The 16,987-nt window shown below is 48.2% G+C and overlaps 2 protein-coding genes across 6 annotated transcripts in view; one reads left to right on the forward strand and one right to left on the reverse strand.

Annotated features, from left to right (window-relative positions):
* Nucleotides 1-388, forward strand: part of PCCB (propionyl-CoA carboxylase subunit beta) — a 24,430-nt gene extending 24,042 nt beyond the window's left edge. Inside the window, exon 15 of the mRNA XM_032120071.1 lies at nucleotides 120-388. Coding sequence (XP_031975962.1) covers nucleotides 120-241 — 122 coding nt within the window. The 3' untranslated portion in view covers nucleotides 242-388. The remainder of the gene's footprint in view (nucleotides 1-119) is intronic.
* Nucleotides 73-16,987, reverse strand: part of STAG1 (stromal antigen 1) — a 177,267-nt gene continuing 160,352 nt past the window's right edge. For all 5 annotated transcript variants that reach the window (XM_032120069.1, XM_032120068.1, XM_032120065.1 and 2 more), the window contains exons 28-34: nucleotides 16,114-16,242; nucleotides 12,529-12,734; nucleotides 10,230-10,401; nucleotides 8,194-8,304; nucleotides 7,256-7,370; nucleotides 5,119-5,199; nucleotides 73-5,035 (exon numbers count right to left, since the gene is read on the reverse strand). In XM_032120069.1, coding sequence (XP_031975960.1) covers nucleotides 5,012-5,035; nucleotides 5,119-5,199; nucleotides 7,256-7,370; nucleotides 8,194-8,304; nucleotides 10,230-10,401; nucleotides 12,529-12,734; nucleotides 16,114-16,242 — 838 coding nt within the window. In that variant the 3' untranslated portion in view covers nucleotides 73-5,011. The remainder of the gene's footprint in view (nucleotides 5,036-5,118; nucleotides 5,200-7,255; nucleotides 7,371-8,193; nucleotides 8,305-10,229; nucleotides 10,402-12,528; nucleotides 12,735-16,113; nucleotides 16,243-16,987) is intronic.

Genomic DNA, 16,987 nt, shown 5'->3' on the forward strand with positions numbered 1-16,987 from the left:
TTATTCCAACCATTGTTTTGATTTTGCTAATTTATGTTACAGCCTAGATACAGAAGGCTGGGAGGCAAACACTTCATGGTTGGTCAGGTTGAGGTTTATTTTGCTGTCATCTTTTGCAGGGTTTGTTGATGACATCATCCAGCCTTCGACCACCCGCACACGCATCTGCCATGACCTCGACGTGCTGGCCAGTAAATCCCAGTCCAGTCCTTGGAAGAAACATGCCAACATCCCACTGTGAGGATGAGCAGGGGCTGCCCATGCTGGGAGACATCCTGAAGAAGAGTTCTGGTTAACTCTGGTTAATGGAGGTCTGCTTGGCAATAGAAATAATTCTTTTCATTTTGATTTTGCCAATAATCATCAATAAATCGTAGTATATATTTAATTTGGGGGTCTGACCAGCTCACCTCTCTAAACCCTTTTTGGTGGTTAATACTCAGCACACCCTGCCCTGCCTGCTGCAGGTGAGCTGTTACTAATTGCTCAAGGTCAAACATTCCATTGGCTCCCTCATCCCATAGGCCCTGGAGGTGGCTCAGGCAGGGCTGAGCCACCTCCCATGCTGGGAAGTTGGAGCCCTGTGGAGTTCAAGGGTATTCCATTGGCCACAGACCTGACTGCACTTCCTGCACCACTGGCTCAGAGAGGAAAATCGTGAGCGTGGGTTCCAGCGCCCTGGAGACCAGGCCCTGCTGCTCCTGGACTCAGCTGTTCTGTTCCTCTGTTAGTCTGGCCTGTGGCAGCTTTTTCCTTCTGGCTGCAGCAGCACCAGGGCCCAGCTGGGTCTCAGAGCCCAGGGCAGAGGTGGGTGGCACAGGGGAGGCACAGCCAGCTCCCTCTTAAGGACAGCAGACAAAAAAGGGCAGTTTTGGTGGAACATGCAAATCCTCTTCCCTCAGCAGAGGCTGGAACAGAGACCTCCAGAGGCCCCTTCCAGCCTCGTTTCTCTGTGATTATTTGCCAGCCTTGCCAGGAACCACTGCAGGAGGTGTTACTCTGACCAGCCCTGGGCCTGTGCTCACCTGCTCAGCAGAAGCTGCATTTTCCCTCCAGCCCCAAGGCAGTGAGGAACAGCCACTGTCACATTTAGTGCTGCTGCACCAGCTGCCAGGCACAGGAGAGGCTGCAGTGACCTGGCTGCTGTGAGTAACTCACATTTATTGAGACAGAGCCTCCCTACCTGCACTGTAGCTGCTGCTGCTCACTCCCCAGCATGAGCCTGAAGGAGGACAGAGGTGGGATGACCATGTCCCAGGCAGCTTCTCTTCCCAGGAAAGTGCAGTGAGTAGAGCTGTGGAGCTTGGAGCCGGTACCTGAGGGGGTAGAAGTAACAGCTAAACATCATCTAAAAGCACAATCTAAAAGGAGCATTTCAGGTAGGAGTCCCAGCTCCCCAGGTTTTTGGATGCATGGGAGGCAGCACCTCCAGGCTGCAGGCACCCTGGCTGTCCTGGCAGCTGCACATTTGGGGCCTGCATGACCCTACCTGTCTGTGCCTCAGCAGGAACAGGCTCTCGGGGCTGTCCAGGGAACAGAGCTGGCTGCAGCAGCAGGGAATGTAAACCAGAATGTTACTGTGTTGGGTGTCACGGCCAAGGGGGCAGTTCTTAGTTAACTCTGAGCAAACTGTAAGGGTTTGTAATGCCCAAGAAGATTCTCCAGAGGTAAAGCTGGTTTAGAGGCAGAAGCTGTGGTAAGTGAAGGGATACACATACAGTTCCTCAGCTTCTTCAGCCTGCCCAGTCAGGAGGAGACACTCCATGAGAAACCCACCTGTCACAACGAGGAAAATACAGCTCTGATAGTTGTTTCCTAACCTCAGTATTGCTACAGACTCCATCCTCTTTCCCATCCCTTGCCAGCACAAGAATTAGGCTTTAGATCCTCTCCATTTCCAAACAGGCAGTTGCTCTAGCAGGACATGCTGGAAACAGGCTCAAAAGCTGCTCTGACCAGGCTCCTGAGGATTTCCTTGAATTCCAGTCACCTAAAAAACCAAGAGGTACAAAATAAAATCCTTCCAGCAATGGGCAGCCTTTGAACTCAGCAGCAAGGCAAGTTACTTACTGTGTTCCTCAGTGCAGCAGGAGTTGCCATAACTTACAAGCACTTGGAGACTGAACTTCCAGGCTCTGTCTTGGGAGTAGCTGAGACTTTGAATCATCCCTGAGCCTCAGCTGCTGCCATCTTGTTCCTTTTCCTGACTCCAGTGATTTTTCCTTAGGAAGTGGGCCAGGTGATAAACCAGTCAGTTTTCTTTAGCACTACAGAGATGAAATCATTCATGGGTTGGACAAAAATAGCACCTTGCTCCCTGAGACATGGGAGTCCTGCGGACATTTTGTTTCAGTAAAACTTCATTTAGCCCAGCTGATTGTTAGAGCTTTCAAGCCTTTCCCATGGCAGTTTCTTCCCAAAGCCTCCAGGTCACTTCAGATGCATAGGGCAGAAGAGAGAAATTCTTCAACCTCATGGCAGTTCAAGAAACTGTTAGTTTTAGCAGTGCAGCTCTTGCACCTGGTGTGGGGCCTTCCCAGATTTACAGCAATCTCACATTAACCCCCCCCGCCCCCCACAACCAAACCTACCAGGATGGAGGGGAGAAAGAAGCCCAGAGAGGGTTTCCATCACTCTTGAAGCTGAGTGGGTAAGGGAGTGGGGTACAGGTCTGGTTGTGAAGCCTGGACTACATGAAAGCTACCTGTCTTGCCTTTGATAATTCCTTGAATTCCTAGTAATAAATGGGATGACAAGATGTGATGGTCCAAACAAGCACTTAAAAGAAAACTATAGTGAAGAGGGTGCTCATCATACTCATGATTTTGTATAGTTTATTAAATGAAAGGTGAAGCATCAGTTTTAAATTGTACAAAAGGAAAAAAAAACCTCATATTGTAAATGTACAATTTACAGAAGTACTAGCAAAACCAATCAAGGAGACACTCATAATACAAAAACCTATTGACTGCAAACTGAACTGGAGACCCATTGCAGGTACCATGATAATAAATGTTTGTTATACAGTATTCTACAATGTTAAATTAGGAATCAGTTTTCCACACAGAGGACTGTGAAGCACAAGGTTTGTCTGAGACTCTGACTCAAACTGGGCAGCATCTGTTGCGCCACCATGCTCACAGAGTGAGCCTGGGACAGGTCCTGCAGCCGTTCCTGCCCCCAGGCCGTGGGGGTGCACAGAGGGAGGTAGCGGGGTTTATAAAGTTCCAGCTACTTCTTGGGACCAATACATCCCCAACCCACACCGAGGAATGGCTGAATTACCTGGTCAAACATTTTTGGCAACCGTGTCTGAGAACTGCACATGTTGTGAGAGCCAAGCTCAGCGGCGCGAGGTGCTGGGCTGGGTGAATTTGGGCTCTTTCCCTGCCCGTGCTGGGCACTGAGGGGTTGGGTTGGTGTCCAGGAAGCTCGAAACAGAAAAAAAGCTCCGTGATTATTCTGCAGTTGCTAAAACTAAAGCACCTCTGAAACTGCTGTGCTCCAAGTGGGTCAGTCTGCTTTGTATCTCAACTGCTACTGAGTGCAGAAAGATAAAGGTTTTGGGGCCAATTGTTGGAGATCTGGAGCTGTGGAGGGCCAGCACTGCTGGTGCCAGGCCAGGCTGGGTAAGGAGCAGCTACTACGTCGAGTCATAAAATTGAAGCATAATGAAATTCCAAATTATTGAAGACATTGAAAAATATCTTAGTACAATGAATGTTTTGGGGTTTTTTTGGAATTTTTTTGGATGTTTTTAGCTTTTTTGAAAAATCGTATTTTTTTCCAAAGAATTACTCTCAATATGCACAGTTAACACTGAAAATGTAGCTGTATTCCATTGTAAGCTTAAGAACTTCACCATCTAAGCACAAATTTCTATGCAGCACATACAGTACTTCTAACTGGCAAAATTAATTTACAAAAATAGCGGAAAAGGGTATTTACGGCATGGAAAGTAGACTCTGTTTTATGGTACAGTTAAAATTACTTTTAGTATGCTAAAGTGATCCTTTCCCCCACCCTTGAACTATTTTTTTTTTTAATAGGAAAGTTGCTGTTTATGTACCTTGTGTTGGCAGGCTTGAAGTAGGTAGTAAAAACAGCAAAGTGATTACTTGAGAACCGTTTGTGTGTTTTACTGAGAATACTTTATTTGCTGGTATAAGTTGCTAAAAATGCACAGAGCAAGTACCAATAGAAAATTTACTGTTTTTGTGTCCCCATGTGCTATATAAAATGAATGTTACACAGCATCTGTTGGAAAAGTGGCTTCATGGACATCTCTTACTTTATGTCCCATTATAAATAAAAATAAATCTTCTCAAGAGTATAAAATCTGGGTTTATCATATCAGAATCTGAAATTTTTTGGCAGAGATGCACGTCATTAGAATTCTAACCTCTTCTCTGAGAGTGTTCTTCTCCATGCCTATGAGAGAACATAAGCGTACCATAATGTTAATCAAATCCAGTGTGTTCCAAAACACTTTTCCGTAGCCAGAACGACCTGCTTACAGCAGCCTTGCTAGTCAGTGGCTGATAGGCATAGGTTTAATAAAAATGGCTAGCTTTGAAAACATAAAAAGGCAAATGTTAAAACTGTTTTAAATTGTACAGCAGAAAAATAAAGTTAAAAAGTTCTGTTTTCACTCAATGTTGTTTTCAGAAAACATATGTAGAACAGTGTTTATTTTGACGGCTGTCTTAACAATTTAAAACTTCCTCCTCATCCAGGAAAAAAAAATCTGTATTAGGACAGTCAAGAACAGGGATACAAATGATTTTTTAGGTCAGCCCTTCTGAGGTGACTGGATTGGCCAACATTCCCGTGTGTCATTAAGAAGCTCCTCTTCTCTCCGTCACTACACCAAGGGGTTGACCTCAATCATTTGGTTAAAAATCAAACCGTATCACATCAAAAATGTGGTTTTCATACAAGCTATCACAGTATATAGGCCTCTAGCTCTAAACAATAGAGTTCCAAGTTTGTAAAAGGTCTTCGCCAGACTTCAGAACATGGGCATGCCAAATCCCTGGAAAAGGGGGGAAAAGACAGCGGTTACACGAGGTGGGACAAGAGCGGAGCTCAAAGCAAGCAGAACAAGCCAGGCCTTACTGAGTCGTCCTCGATGATCGCCGCCGAGTCGAAGAAGTCCGGCCGCAGCTCCGCGCGCTCGCGCCGGTTCCGCGACGGCGGCTGCAACACACGGGAGTTGGAACAGCACGGGCCACAGGGAGCCCTGCTGGCCACAGGGAGCCCTGCCGGCCACAGAGAGCCCTCCTGGCCACAGGGAGCCCTGCCGGCCACAGGGAGCCCTGCCAGCCACAGGGAGCCCTCCTGGCCACAGAGAGCCCTGCCGGTCACAGGGAGCCCTCCTGGCCACAGGGAACCCTCCTGGCCACAGGGAGCCCTGCCGGCCACAGAGAGCCCTCCTGGCCACAGGGAGCCCTGCCAGCCACAGAGAGCCCTCCTGGCCACAGGGAGCCCTCCTGACCACAGGGAGCCCTCCTGGCCACAGAGAGCCCTGCCGGTCACAGGGAGCCCTGCCGGTCACAGGGAGCCCTCCTGGCCACAGGGAGCCCTGCTGGCCACAGAGAGCCCTCCTGACCACAGGGAGCCCTCCTGGCCACAGGGAGCCCTCCTGACCACAGGGAGCCCTCCTGGCCACAGAGAGCCCTCCTGACCACAGGGAGCCCTCCTGGCCACAGGGAGCCCTGCCGGTCACAGGGAGCCCTCCTGGCCACAGGGAGCCCTGCTGGCCACAGGGAGCCCTCCTGGCCACAGAGAGCCCTGCCGGTCACAGGGAGCCCTGCCGGTCACAGGGAGCCCTGCCGGTCACAGGGAGCCCTCCTGGCCACAGGGAGCCCTGCTGGCCACAGGGAGCCCTCCTGGCCACAGAGAGCCCTCCTGGCCACAGAGAGCCCTCCTGGCCACAGGGAGCCCTGCCGGCCACAGGGCCACCTACGCCTGCCCCCCACCTTCCCTGCTGGTGCACAAAACCTCTGGGGCAAAGGCAGGCCCTGACACAGGACAGCACTCCCTCGATGCTTTGTTACTGAAGGAATGGGGTAAAAGCTGGTGGATTCTAACTCTGTGCTCATCGTTAAGGACTTGCCCAAGGTTTTTGCTGACGTAAGGATGTTTCTGTATTGGGACTGTAGGCCAGACTGCACAGAAACTCCCTCTTAATTGTCTTCATGCTTTAAGTTCATAGTGAAACTTGAGCTCTGTCATGGTCAGAAATGGATTTACCAACAAAAAGGGTACTGAAGATATTGGAAGTATTTCTGAGGCTTAAGCCCTCAGTGGTGTCCTTCTCCAGGAGCACAAGAGTAAACGTGAGCTGCACTGGCTTGATCAATTCCTTCCTTTCCTTGCCTTGGATGTTACTTACTTGGCAATCACATGAGTGCTGGCAATAACCTCAGTATGCAGCAGCTGCAAGTGAATCATCAATTAAATTGTCTTTCCAAGACACTGTAGCCCAGTCCTAATATAAGCTAGGGCTTGTTGTTTGGATGTGAAAGGAGAAACAGAAAGGCATAAAAATGGTGAGGTGTGTAAAGCAAACTGTTCGTTTATCCATTTTACAAGGGAGCTGTCATTCCAGAGGGGAGGCCAGGTAAGGCTGTAAGTGCTGCAAGGGACTTCTCCCAGCAGTCAGTGCAGTACTGGAAGGGACTGAGGCTGTGGTTGATGATGGGACCTGTTTGGGAGCAATTCCTGTTTAAGGAACTCCCACCCACCCACCAGTGCCTGTGCTCCCTCCAGCTGTGCCAGCAGGACTCTGGCTGTGACCTACTGAGACCTCGAGTGAGGATCCCCTGCCCAGCCCAGCTCCTCAAAATCAAACCAACCAGGAGAGGGAAAGAGAGGGACCCCTTGGCTGTGGCAGTCTGGCATTGGGGCTGCACAAAGAGCCATATCAGCACAGCCTGTAACTCATAACCTGATCCTTGCAGGCTGGCAAGTCCCAGGTGTGTGGTGGTGCTGCCAGCACCTGCTGCTGCCCAAGAGACAACCTTAGGGAGAAGGAGCACTAAGCAATGCTCCCTGTGTGGCTGTGGAACAAACCCACTGGGCTCCAGCCTGCAGCTGGAGGCTCTGGGGAGTACTCACATAATTTCCACTCTTCCATTCAGACAACTGGAAGTCAGGTTCAAAACTTCAGAAATGTTTGTTTACACTTCTAAAATTCCTTTTAAATTAGCTTTCAACTGTTTTAAACTTGCCATTCATAAGATTTACTGACCAGATCAATGACCATTGTGTCCTCAAATTCTTCATTCATGTCCTCTAGCTGGCCTCGTGAGGACATCATTACATCTTCAAAGATGGGCTCAGCGTCATCTTCCATTAGACCTCGTCTGATTTAAATAAAGAGAGAGTCATTTGCAGGCAGAAAAATTTCCCAACCCTGAACTTTGTCATTAAAAAGAATGCTCAAATCCTGTCATTTAGTGCCTTCACCCAAACCCTGATGCTGAGGGTAAAGCCAGCAGGCTCTCTGCAATACCAACAGGAGGAAAATCATATGTAAAGCCCCCAAGCCCTGGCCCAGGCTAAAGCAGCAAGTCCCACTGACAGCACTATGACCAGCAATTAAAGCTGTCCCCAACAAGAACAGGGCAGTAACTCCTCTTGTGTTTGCCTGCCCTTTTACCAAGGAGGAGTGACACTGTTTGCCAGGATCACTGGTAAAGCCCTGGGACTCTGGCAGTGCCTTCAAGCCCAGTTCCAAAGGCTGTAAGGATTCCAGCTGTGCTGAAGGACTCGGTGGGATCAGCACAGAGCGTGTGGTGCCCCAGTGTTCACCCACGTGTGTCCCCTCCATTCCTGCTCAGGGGGACACCTTGGCAAAAGAGGATAGAGAGTGCAGACACAGGAACAGCCTCGTGGGCAGAGCTCACAGGGAATTACAGAGCACACAAACCATGGAACCCCTCTGACACGGAAACAGCTGCAGGCTGGGGCAGAGGAACTGCACCCTGTCACTGGGCCTGGTGCCTGGCCACGGTGAGAGAACAGCAGTGCTGGGCTGGATTCACCCCAGCCCTACAAACTGTCCCTCTGCCTTCCCCACAAGGGTGAGACGGCACAGCAGTGACTGGCACCCAGCAGGAACGGGAACATTTCCCTGTGGTGTCCTGCACACGGTTCTGCTGAGGGCAGCAGGCTGTGAGCACTTACACTGCGTGCCTTACGCCACTTCTGCCTTTCATGTAGTTCATTCCTGTCCTGTCCTTTCGATTGAGATCCTCCAGCTTCTGCTGGCCCAGCCACGAGATCTGCATCTGGGGACTGACACACAGGGAGCAAGTTAGGACTGACAGCAGTAACAGTTCTGAGCTGCCTATTTTGGGGCAGTTTCTGTCTCCAAGTTCTGTGTCTGGCCATGCTTCAGATTAGGATAATTAAATCCCATCCATCATTGTACACATCTTCTGGATTCCCTTCCACAGTCTGTCTCCTCTCACTGTATGTGCACAAAAAAATCAATTAACTGTTGCAATAAAAGCAGGTATGGAAACACTGACTGTGCTCCCCCATGAGGGGCAGGCACCTGGAGTGGGAGCACCTCTAAAATTTGTTATTATTAAACAGCACTTCACTGTGTCAGATGAGGCAAAATATGAGCAAGAATAGATCCAAATTAGTAACTGACAAAAAAGTCACACAACATGAAAACCAAATGGTTTTCACACAAATACCCTCATCAACTTCAGGGCCAGTACCTCACCCACGTGTAAATACGTTCCAGGCTGCACTGCTGATCCCACCAGCCAGCAGTGCCTCTGCTACGATTTGTGTGGTGCAGCACAAGGAAACAGCAGCAAACTCTGTGCAGCTCTTCTGGAGCAGCACCAGGTTTTATTGTACTATGCACCCTTGCACCCAAATAAGACTGACAGGATGAACTGGGACAACCTACAGGAAAACAGCCTAGAACCAAACCTGAACATGATTAACTGGTCAGTTCAGCAGCTCTGCAGTAGTGGCAGGTGTTAGCTCTCCTAAGCTGACCTGGAGGAAATGTGACAGCCAACCAGGGCTGAATGGGAAGGATTCCCATTCCCCACTGTCAGTTCACACTGGGAATCCCACTCTTGCAAAGGAGCAGAGAGGAGAGATGTGCTCTCTTGCCCAGGCTCACAGTTCTGTGCCCACAGCACCGCCTGAGACAGGACAAGGGGGCTCAGGTGCTGGGCAAGAGCCTGCTCATCTCCCCCAGGAACAGGGAAGGGTCTCCCAGAGCTTAAGGCAACACCTGCTCATCAGGCTTGGGAGGAAACCACAGCACTGGGAAGCTGTCCCACTTCCAGAGTAATGGAATGGTCACAGAGACTGAGCTGGGCCAATGGTGAGATCAGAGAGGGACTGAAAGAAGTTCTGCTCCATCAAGTTTAGTCTGGTTTTACTGCAGAGTAGAAAATTCTTAAGGAGAAACTGAAAGCCTCAACATCTTCCTCATCACCTGGAAGTTATGGCCACAGCAGGGGAGGTAGGAGATGGGAGGTAAAGCTCTCAGAAAGGCAAGTAGGAGCCTTGAGTGCAGCCCTCTGTAGCCATGGGGCAAAGGAGGAAAGATGCTCTGGGAAGATGTGACCTGGGCCTGCCTGGGCTATGCTGCTGTGCCCAGCACCCAGCCCGTGCTCACCTGCTGCATATCCTGGCAGCACCCACGGCCATGCAACCACTGACAGAAAATAACCAACCTTTTCCCTCTAAATGGAGGTGATAAAATGGGAGCAAAGGGACAAAAAAAAAAAAAAATCATTTCGGAAAATTACCCCAAATCAGGAACTACTAGCTCAGCAGCTGGAATGGGATTGCAGAGTTAATTTAGATAAAATCAATCAGGGTGTCTGCAGAACCTTAACTCTGACATGGGGCAAGGGGAAAGAAAAGAGAGTATCTACAGGTCTTCTAAAGAAACAGTTCCACCCAGGCTGGACACAAGCACCAGGAGGGTTTAACCAGAACTGCATGGCTATGCTACGAGATAGTTTTAACATAAGGAATTTCTACTATTATTTCATTGCAACGTATTTTTCCTGGGACCTAAAGATAATCCAAGTATTGCTGAGCTATAGTCAAGGCATTTCCAGGTGGCTTTGCAAATCAACACTGCATCTCTGGAGCCACAGGCTAAGAGTATCAGTATAAACCACAAGCAATTCCTTTGCCTGGCTGACTGTATTTGATGCTGAAATTCCAACACTTACTTGTGTAAAAAATCCTGTTCAGATCCCTGCTCCGACTCATGCTCCTGGATCTGCTCTCCCATTTGTCTGGTGTTCTCTCTCAGGACAGTGGAGGTGAGCTGAGGTGTCTGCAGTGTCCCTGGAGTATGGATGTTCTCATTCCTGTTCAGCCAGGAGCCTTCCAGGCTCTCATCTAGAGAGAGAACACTGAAATCACTGCTAATTTCTGACCACATGCAGGGCAGCATTCAAACAGGTGTGCACCAAGGGATCACCTGGATAAATGCTTGGAGTGAGAAGATTTTCAGCTCTACTTTTAGGTTCTGTTCTTTTAAGTATTGCCACCAGCTATTTCCAGCAACAACAACAATTTCAAGTGAACAAACACAAACCCCATTGCAAACAAAGTCATACTGCAGCACGGCCTCAGCTGCTGGGTATCTCCAACATAAACAACCAAGGTAATTCCCAATTCCTGAGTTGACAATCTGAAACTGTTAATCTCATGCACCTACAGCAACCAAGATACAGCTACACACTAAGAGCAGGTGGAGCACAAACCCCAAATCCAGTCAGTCCAGATCTTTAGAACTGTCAGAACCACTGGAGTGGAGCAGGGAGGGGACGCTTCACTCAGTGATAATAATGTAAAGATGACTGAAGGTCTAGGTGGGATCCTGTGCTTATGTTGGGAAGCTTTGCTCAAGCAAAGAGGAGGGAAGAGGGAGGACTTGAGAATGGGTTAGAGCAGGAAGTGTGCAGCCAGAAACATGTAGAAAAAAAATTCAGTTGCTGGAGTGAAAGACAGGAGATGACAACAGGCATGACAAGACCACAGATTTACTAACAGGAAATGTGTGGTGAGAAAGTTGATGGGGATCTCCATGGATCTGTTCATTCTTCCTTTGCCTTTTAGGCATTTATCCTTTAGGCATAAATGTTGTCTAAAAAGCTGCCTATTTATTCTCAAATTTACCTTTGAATCATTTTTATGTTAGGAATTATTTTTTAAAAACCTGTCAATTTCCTTAAGGCATCGTGAAGAAATGGCACAGAGCACATTTCATCTCAGAAGCAACAGGGAATGTTCTTCAAGCCAGTCTGTGCTGGATTGAGGTGAGAAAGGAACCAGAGGGGACTGGATGTGGTTCTTTGATGCCACAGTAATTTCTGCAGTGACCTTTCTCCTGTTCTACATCCTTTAGAGTGGAAATTAAATAAACCAAAAAAAGGAGATTCTCAAATGGAAAGTGTTGGAAATCAATTCTCCCTTCTAGTGATTGCTGAAAGAGGGTGACACAAAAGAGTATGAGGTAAACAAAGGCTAAAAATTACATCTTAAGCCTAAGATTTGCCTTACCGGGAAGAAAAGATGGTTCTACACTTCCCAGGGTAAAAAAAAGGACATTGGTAAAATACAGTAGGACAGAAGGAAAATGGCAACAAGAGGGAAGAAGAAAACCTCAGTAGCAGAACTCTGAAAATCTTGGCATCCTGAAAGAAGAAAAACAGTGCCTGAAGAAAGAAGCCATATTTTATGTAGCTACACTTGAGGCTGGCTGTGAGAAACCAAAGGATTTGGCGCAGTGGAGAATGGACCTGGCTGTATGGGCAAACTCTGGAGGAGTATTTTGTGAAATTGCTGTATATTCAGGGAAATTGGCACTAGATTCCTTACTGAGGGGTTACTGTCATAGATACTGACCTTGGAAAAAACCCCTGAAGTTTAAGATCCCACTCACACCTACTCTATAGTGGACCAGCAACCAAAAGTCCCCACTACATCACACAGGCTGACTAGGAACAGATACAGCCTTGTAAGAAATTTGCTATCACAGCCAGATTCCTGATGAACACATCTGAGGTCCCAGAAAGAGTAAACACAGACAACACCAGATACCAGAACTATTTTAAACAAAAATGGTGTCTTTTTAGTGTTCCCCAGTGGCCCTGCAACAACAGAGATCTGTTACCAGAATTTCTGCCTGGAATCTGCTCCAAACCCCTGAGAATTAACAACTGCCCAGAGGGAAGCACAGGCAGAAACCCAGCAGTGACAAAGAGCAGGTAACTCCACAAATGCCTCTTCCAGCAGCAGTAAGAGCTTTCAACAGTTCTGATTGCCAGTTTTGGTCAAGACAAACAAGAACAGCGGGCTGTGGTGGTGTTTCCTCTAAAGACACGCCCAGGTCTCACAGAACCTGCAGAACAGATGCCTTGGTTCTGCCACATCCAGAACGTATCCCCATATTCCTGCATGAGCTGCTAAACCCCCCTCTCCTGAGTGTCCAGAACACCAAAGCCCTGTGCCCACACCAACCTTCCACTCTCTTTTTGTGGAGGGGGGGTCGGCCCTTCTTGTTCCTGACGGAGGAGGCCTTGCTGCTGCTGCTGCCGCTGTTGACGGACATCCTGTCGTCCTCGCCGCCCGTCACCAGCGAGTTCCGGTACGAGATCAGCGGCAGCCAAACGTCCTCTCTCCTCTCCATCATCTGCTCTGTCAGGAACTTCTCCAAGTAGGTGTGCCTGGAGAGGAGAGACAGGGGGTACAGAGGTGCAGGCCCTACAGACACCTGGATGTGGCCACTGTGTGAGAGCCAGTGCTGCGAGGATGCAGGAGGATGTCCTCTGGCATCCTGGAACCCGAGGGACGGGTGAGCCAAATGCAAGCATTTGTTTTTCCATTAAAAAATCTGAAGACCTGGTCCAGTGCCATGAGAAGTGCAATGCACACGTGTTAACTCAAAGGAGGAACCAACAACTCCCTCCTGCTCTGGAGGGCACAGGAACTGTTTTCTTTTTCCATTGATTATTTAACTATGGAATTAGAAGTAATCTCGAAAATGAACATGCAAATCTACATAAATGTGATTCTAATGAGTTTCAGGCTGCAGAGCCAAACATTCAGAAGTTTGGTAAGAGAACTCAGGTACTTCAGCATCACTTCCTGCACCCCTCAGCCACAATTCCCTTTAATACCACCCTTGCCACGTTGCCAGCACTGGGAGTCAACTCCACATATTCCACATGGAAAGGCATTTCCCTGTCAGCTCATGGCAGCTCGGCGTTGTTACACAGCCCAGCTCCAGAACAGGCCCAGGAGCCACCCTGCTCATGCCAGGGTTACAATCTCATCATTTTTTGAGTCAATGAATGGCATAACTTTGTTCAAGAAACAGCAGGTTCCTGTCTACTGTTTTACTGAATATTGTGAATGCTTCCTCCTTCCCCTTTTCATGTGCATACTAACTCCCAAAGCTGGCACTAATGGGAAATTCTTGGTGTATTCTCTATTTTACAGTACCCAACCGTGCCACCTGAGTGCTTCATGGCTTTAGAGAATCTACCTGCAGAAGAGTCTTGGAAAGTAAGAAGTTTTTCTGCCTCCAGTTTGTATTTACAGAACCAGTTTGCATGTTTATGGCCAAATTGTGAAGGAGGAAAATGACATCACTTGGGAGTTCTTTACTGCCCGGATGCCGAAATTGAGACATCTTTTGCTCAGCATTTTGGGGGAGCTTCACACTGACAGTTCTTATCAACTCTGAATTTCCTGAAGTGAGAACACCATGCTGAGCCTCTGCCTCATCTGACACCCACTAGCCAGTGTCCAGTCTAAGCCAGCAGTGTCTTTGAGAGAAATAAATGGAAATAAGTGCCTCCAAGGACGATCACCTCTATTCTGTCCTACATCAGCTCCTCAGGATTTCTCTGCCTCTATCTGCCTTGTGGGTTTGTAACAGAGTGTTAGTACAATTTTTTTTCTCCAGCTGTATGAGTCTGGCACCTTACATGAACAGTTTTATGTGAAATCCATAGATTTGAATAAATCCATAAATGGCTATCACCAGTGCTGAAGGTTACTCATAAAATGAGCAGCCAGATTAACAGGCTAGGAAAACGAAATTAAATCAGTGTTGCTGCTTCACTCCCAAACTGGAAGCTTCTCCCTTTTCTCACCCCAGAGAAAAAAGCCAGGAGCCCAGCAGAAGGAAGCAGGAGCCCTGTGGAACAGCAGCATGTGCTGGACCCTGCTGGGGAGGGTGTTCTGGAGCAAGGCCCTGACACCTGCAGGCTCTGGGGTGGATGGTTTGGGGGTTGAGGCAGGGAAGCCAAGCTGGAGAACCTGGGCAGCCAGGCAGCCACGTGCTCCTGAGACTGTGAGGGCTCCAGAGCACTGCTGGCTGCACACAAGAGTCCATTGCTGAGTTTGGGGAGGGCCCCTGGGCAGGGAGGGAGGGAAGTGATCCTGAACACGGGACTTCTCCAGCAGATGGTGGTCATGGACCTTCCTGCACACAGGCAGCCCCTGTGGAGGGGGAGAGGTCCCTGTGGATTGGAGGAGCTACAGAGAAGGGCAAATGCAGCATCCCAGTCCTGTTCTGCCAGTGGAGCACTCTGGGCAGAAGTGGAGCCACCTTCACGGAATCCTTACGTGTCAGCAAGTTGTGCTGACCCTCCTCGTGGTCACTACAGCCTGGGGGGTCTGGGGCAGGGCTGAACTCATCCCAACACAGCAGTCTGGCACAGATCAGATAAATCAGGCCCTAACAGACCTATTTCTTTTCATGATCTTCAGATTCAGCTGAGGTCAATACTCAGGTACAGATATTCCACCACAGCAACCCTTACAGGCCTGCAGGAGCAGCCACTGGTTGTGTATGTAGGCAGGGGAACCTTTGAGAAAGAATTTAAATGGCAGCATGGAAGGTGAAGGAACAAAATGTCCCAAAGAACTGAATTTCACTCAGAGGCTCAGGTTAACAGAAGCTGGCAGGGACAGCATGATGTAACTTTAAATGTCAGACACTGGAACTTGTGGAAGGGATGACTCTACAGAAAGGCTAAACTTCACTAAATTCAATAGGAAACAGGCCAGTGGCACCTAGACCACCATGCAGGAGAATCTACAGTTCAGCTAGGAAGACAAGCCATAAAATCCCGTTATCCTTAAGTCCTGTCCTGAAGAACAGGATAGAGGCTGACAAGATTCCAGGATATAACAATGAAGAGCAGATGCACAAACAGAGTGCCAAGACAGCCCAACTGGATCATTCCATTCCCCAGCTCGTTTAACTATTTGTCCTCAGTGTTTGCTGAATTGAGAAATTATTGCTACAATAAAAAAGTGAAATTGGTTCAAGTGTGTACACATTAAAAATTATACAGAGTTAACCAAGCTGCATTTCTTATTACACAGATAAAGCTGTCATGTTCATAGTTGTTAGCCCTAACAGAAAAGTCCTTTAAAAGCAATGTCTTCACAAGAAAACATCTGTCAAACCCTCACAGCAAGGTCTGACAGGAAGAGTCAGTTGAGGTCATTCCAGTTGATCTTTCTGACTAACACTCAGTGTGGTCACAGAGTTGACTGGAAAGACACCTATAACCATAAACCAGCAGATCTGACAACTGCACTTTTTAACTGGTCATAAGTTATTCAGTGAATTCAGTTCCACACTGGGCACACAGTGCTTGGCTGACGTTTGACTGGAGTCCTCTTCCAATACATTGAAAGAAACAACAGATATAGGTTTACAATTTATGTAAATATAGGACAGAAACAGCTGTTACTGCAGTGGTGACAGCCTGTCAATTCCCTGCACTGCCAATGCTTCATTTCTTCTAGCCTAAAACCACACATTTTATTTTCAATACCCCATGGGCAGTTTTAAACAACATTATTCTGGGAGGTCCCAAACTCACCTCGTTAGTGGGTCTGATTTTCCTTTTCTCGTTTTTGAAATTACTTTAAAACATGAAAGGATGAGTAAGTGTGTATGTGAAATGCCTCACAGGGACTTTCTGCAGCCCCTGTTAGACTGCAGAAACCTCCAATGAGGGAGCTGAAACCCACGCTGCAGGGATTAGCAGAGCCCAGGGAAGAACACAGAGCATCACTTACACAGTCTTCTTGTCCTGTCGCAGGAGCTTGGAAGAAAATTCACTAAGCACTTCGAGGAAAGCAAGGTTAGGAGGTGGATAGTCTTGTCCTTTCTGATTCTGGTATTTGAAGGCAAATTCTATGCCATCTCTACAGTACAAAAATATTAACATGTTCAGACATTTGCAACAAAAAAAAAACCCAACAAAACCCACCCCAAAAATCAAGCAGGTTGCCCCAGATCTGAGCTGTGATGGAATTGTTTGCATCCTCAGATCCCACCACGATGTCTTTCTTTCCCCATTACTAGCAAACAGCTGCTCTTGGACAAAGGGGAATGTAGAGTTCCCTTGGATTTGAGCGGCCCCCTGCAGATCAGCACGTGGCCAGTCCCTGCAAGAAGGAACTGGCCCAGTGTGGGCACTGAGCAGCCCTGGGGGCAGGAGCTCCATGGAATTTGTCAGATCAAAGAGGAGCCAACCTCTGCAGCCAGAGCAGGGACACACTCGGTTCTGCTTTGCCATCTGTGGCTAAAGAGAACATTCTCCCCTCCCTCACCCAGCAAGGCAAGGCAAGAGTGTCCCCTGGCTCCTGCCTGCCTGGGGACAGTGCCCAGGGCATCCTGAGCGAGCCTTGCTGGTCTTGGTCTCCAGGACTGAGTCTCTGAGACAGCAAACCTTAGCACTTGAACTTTTTAATAGCATGGCAAAGTCATAATTTAAATTTAGCAGAACCTTTCTACACTTTTCTATGCAGCAGTTGCATAAAAATTTCCACCCACTTTAGAAGATTTCCAAAATATTTTTGGAGTATCTTTTTATAAAAGCCTTTGGTTCCTCCCGAATCCACAGTGGTGTGGAACAAAGAACCATCCTCAGCTGTTAGACACAACCCA

The sequence above is a fragment of the Corvus moneduloides genome, chromosome 10, assembly GCF_009650955.1.
Source record: "Corvus moneduloides isolate bCorMon1 chromosome 10, bCorMon1.pri, whole genome shotgun sequence".
In the NCBI taxonomy this organism is placed as follows: Eukaryota; Metazoa; Chordata; class Aves; order Passeriformes; family Corvidae; genus Corvus; species Corvus moneduloides.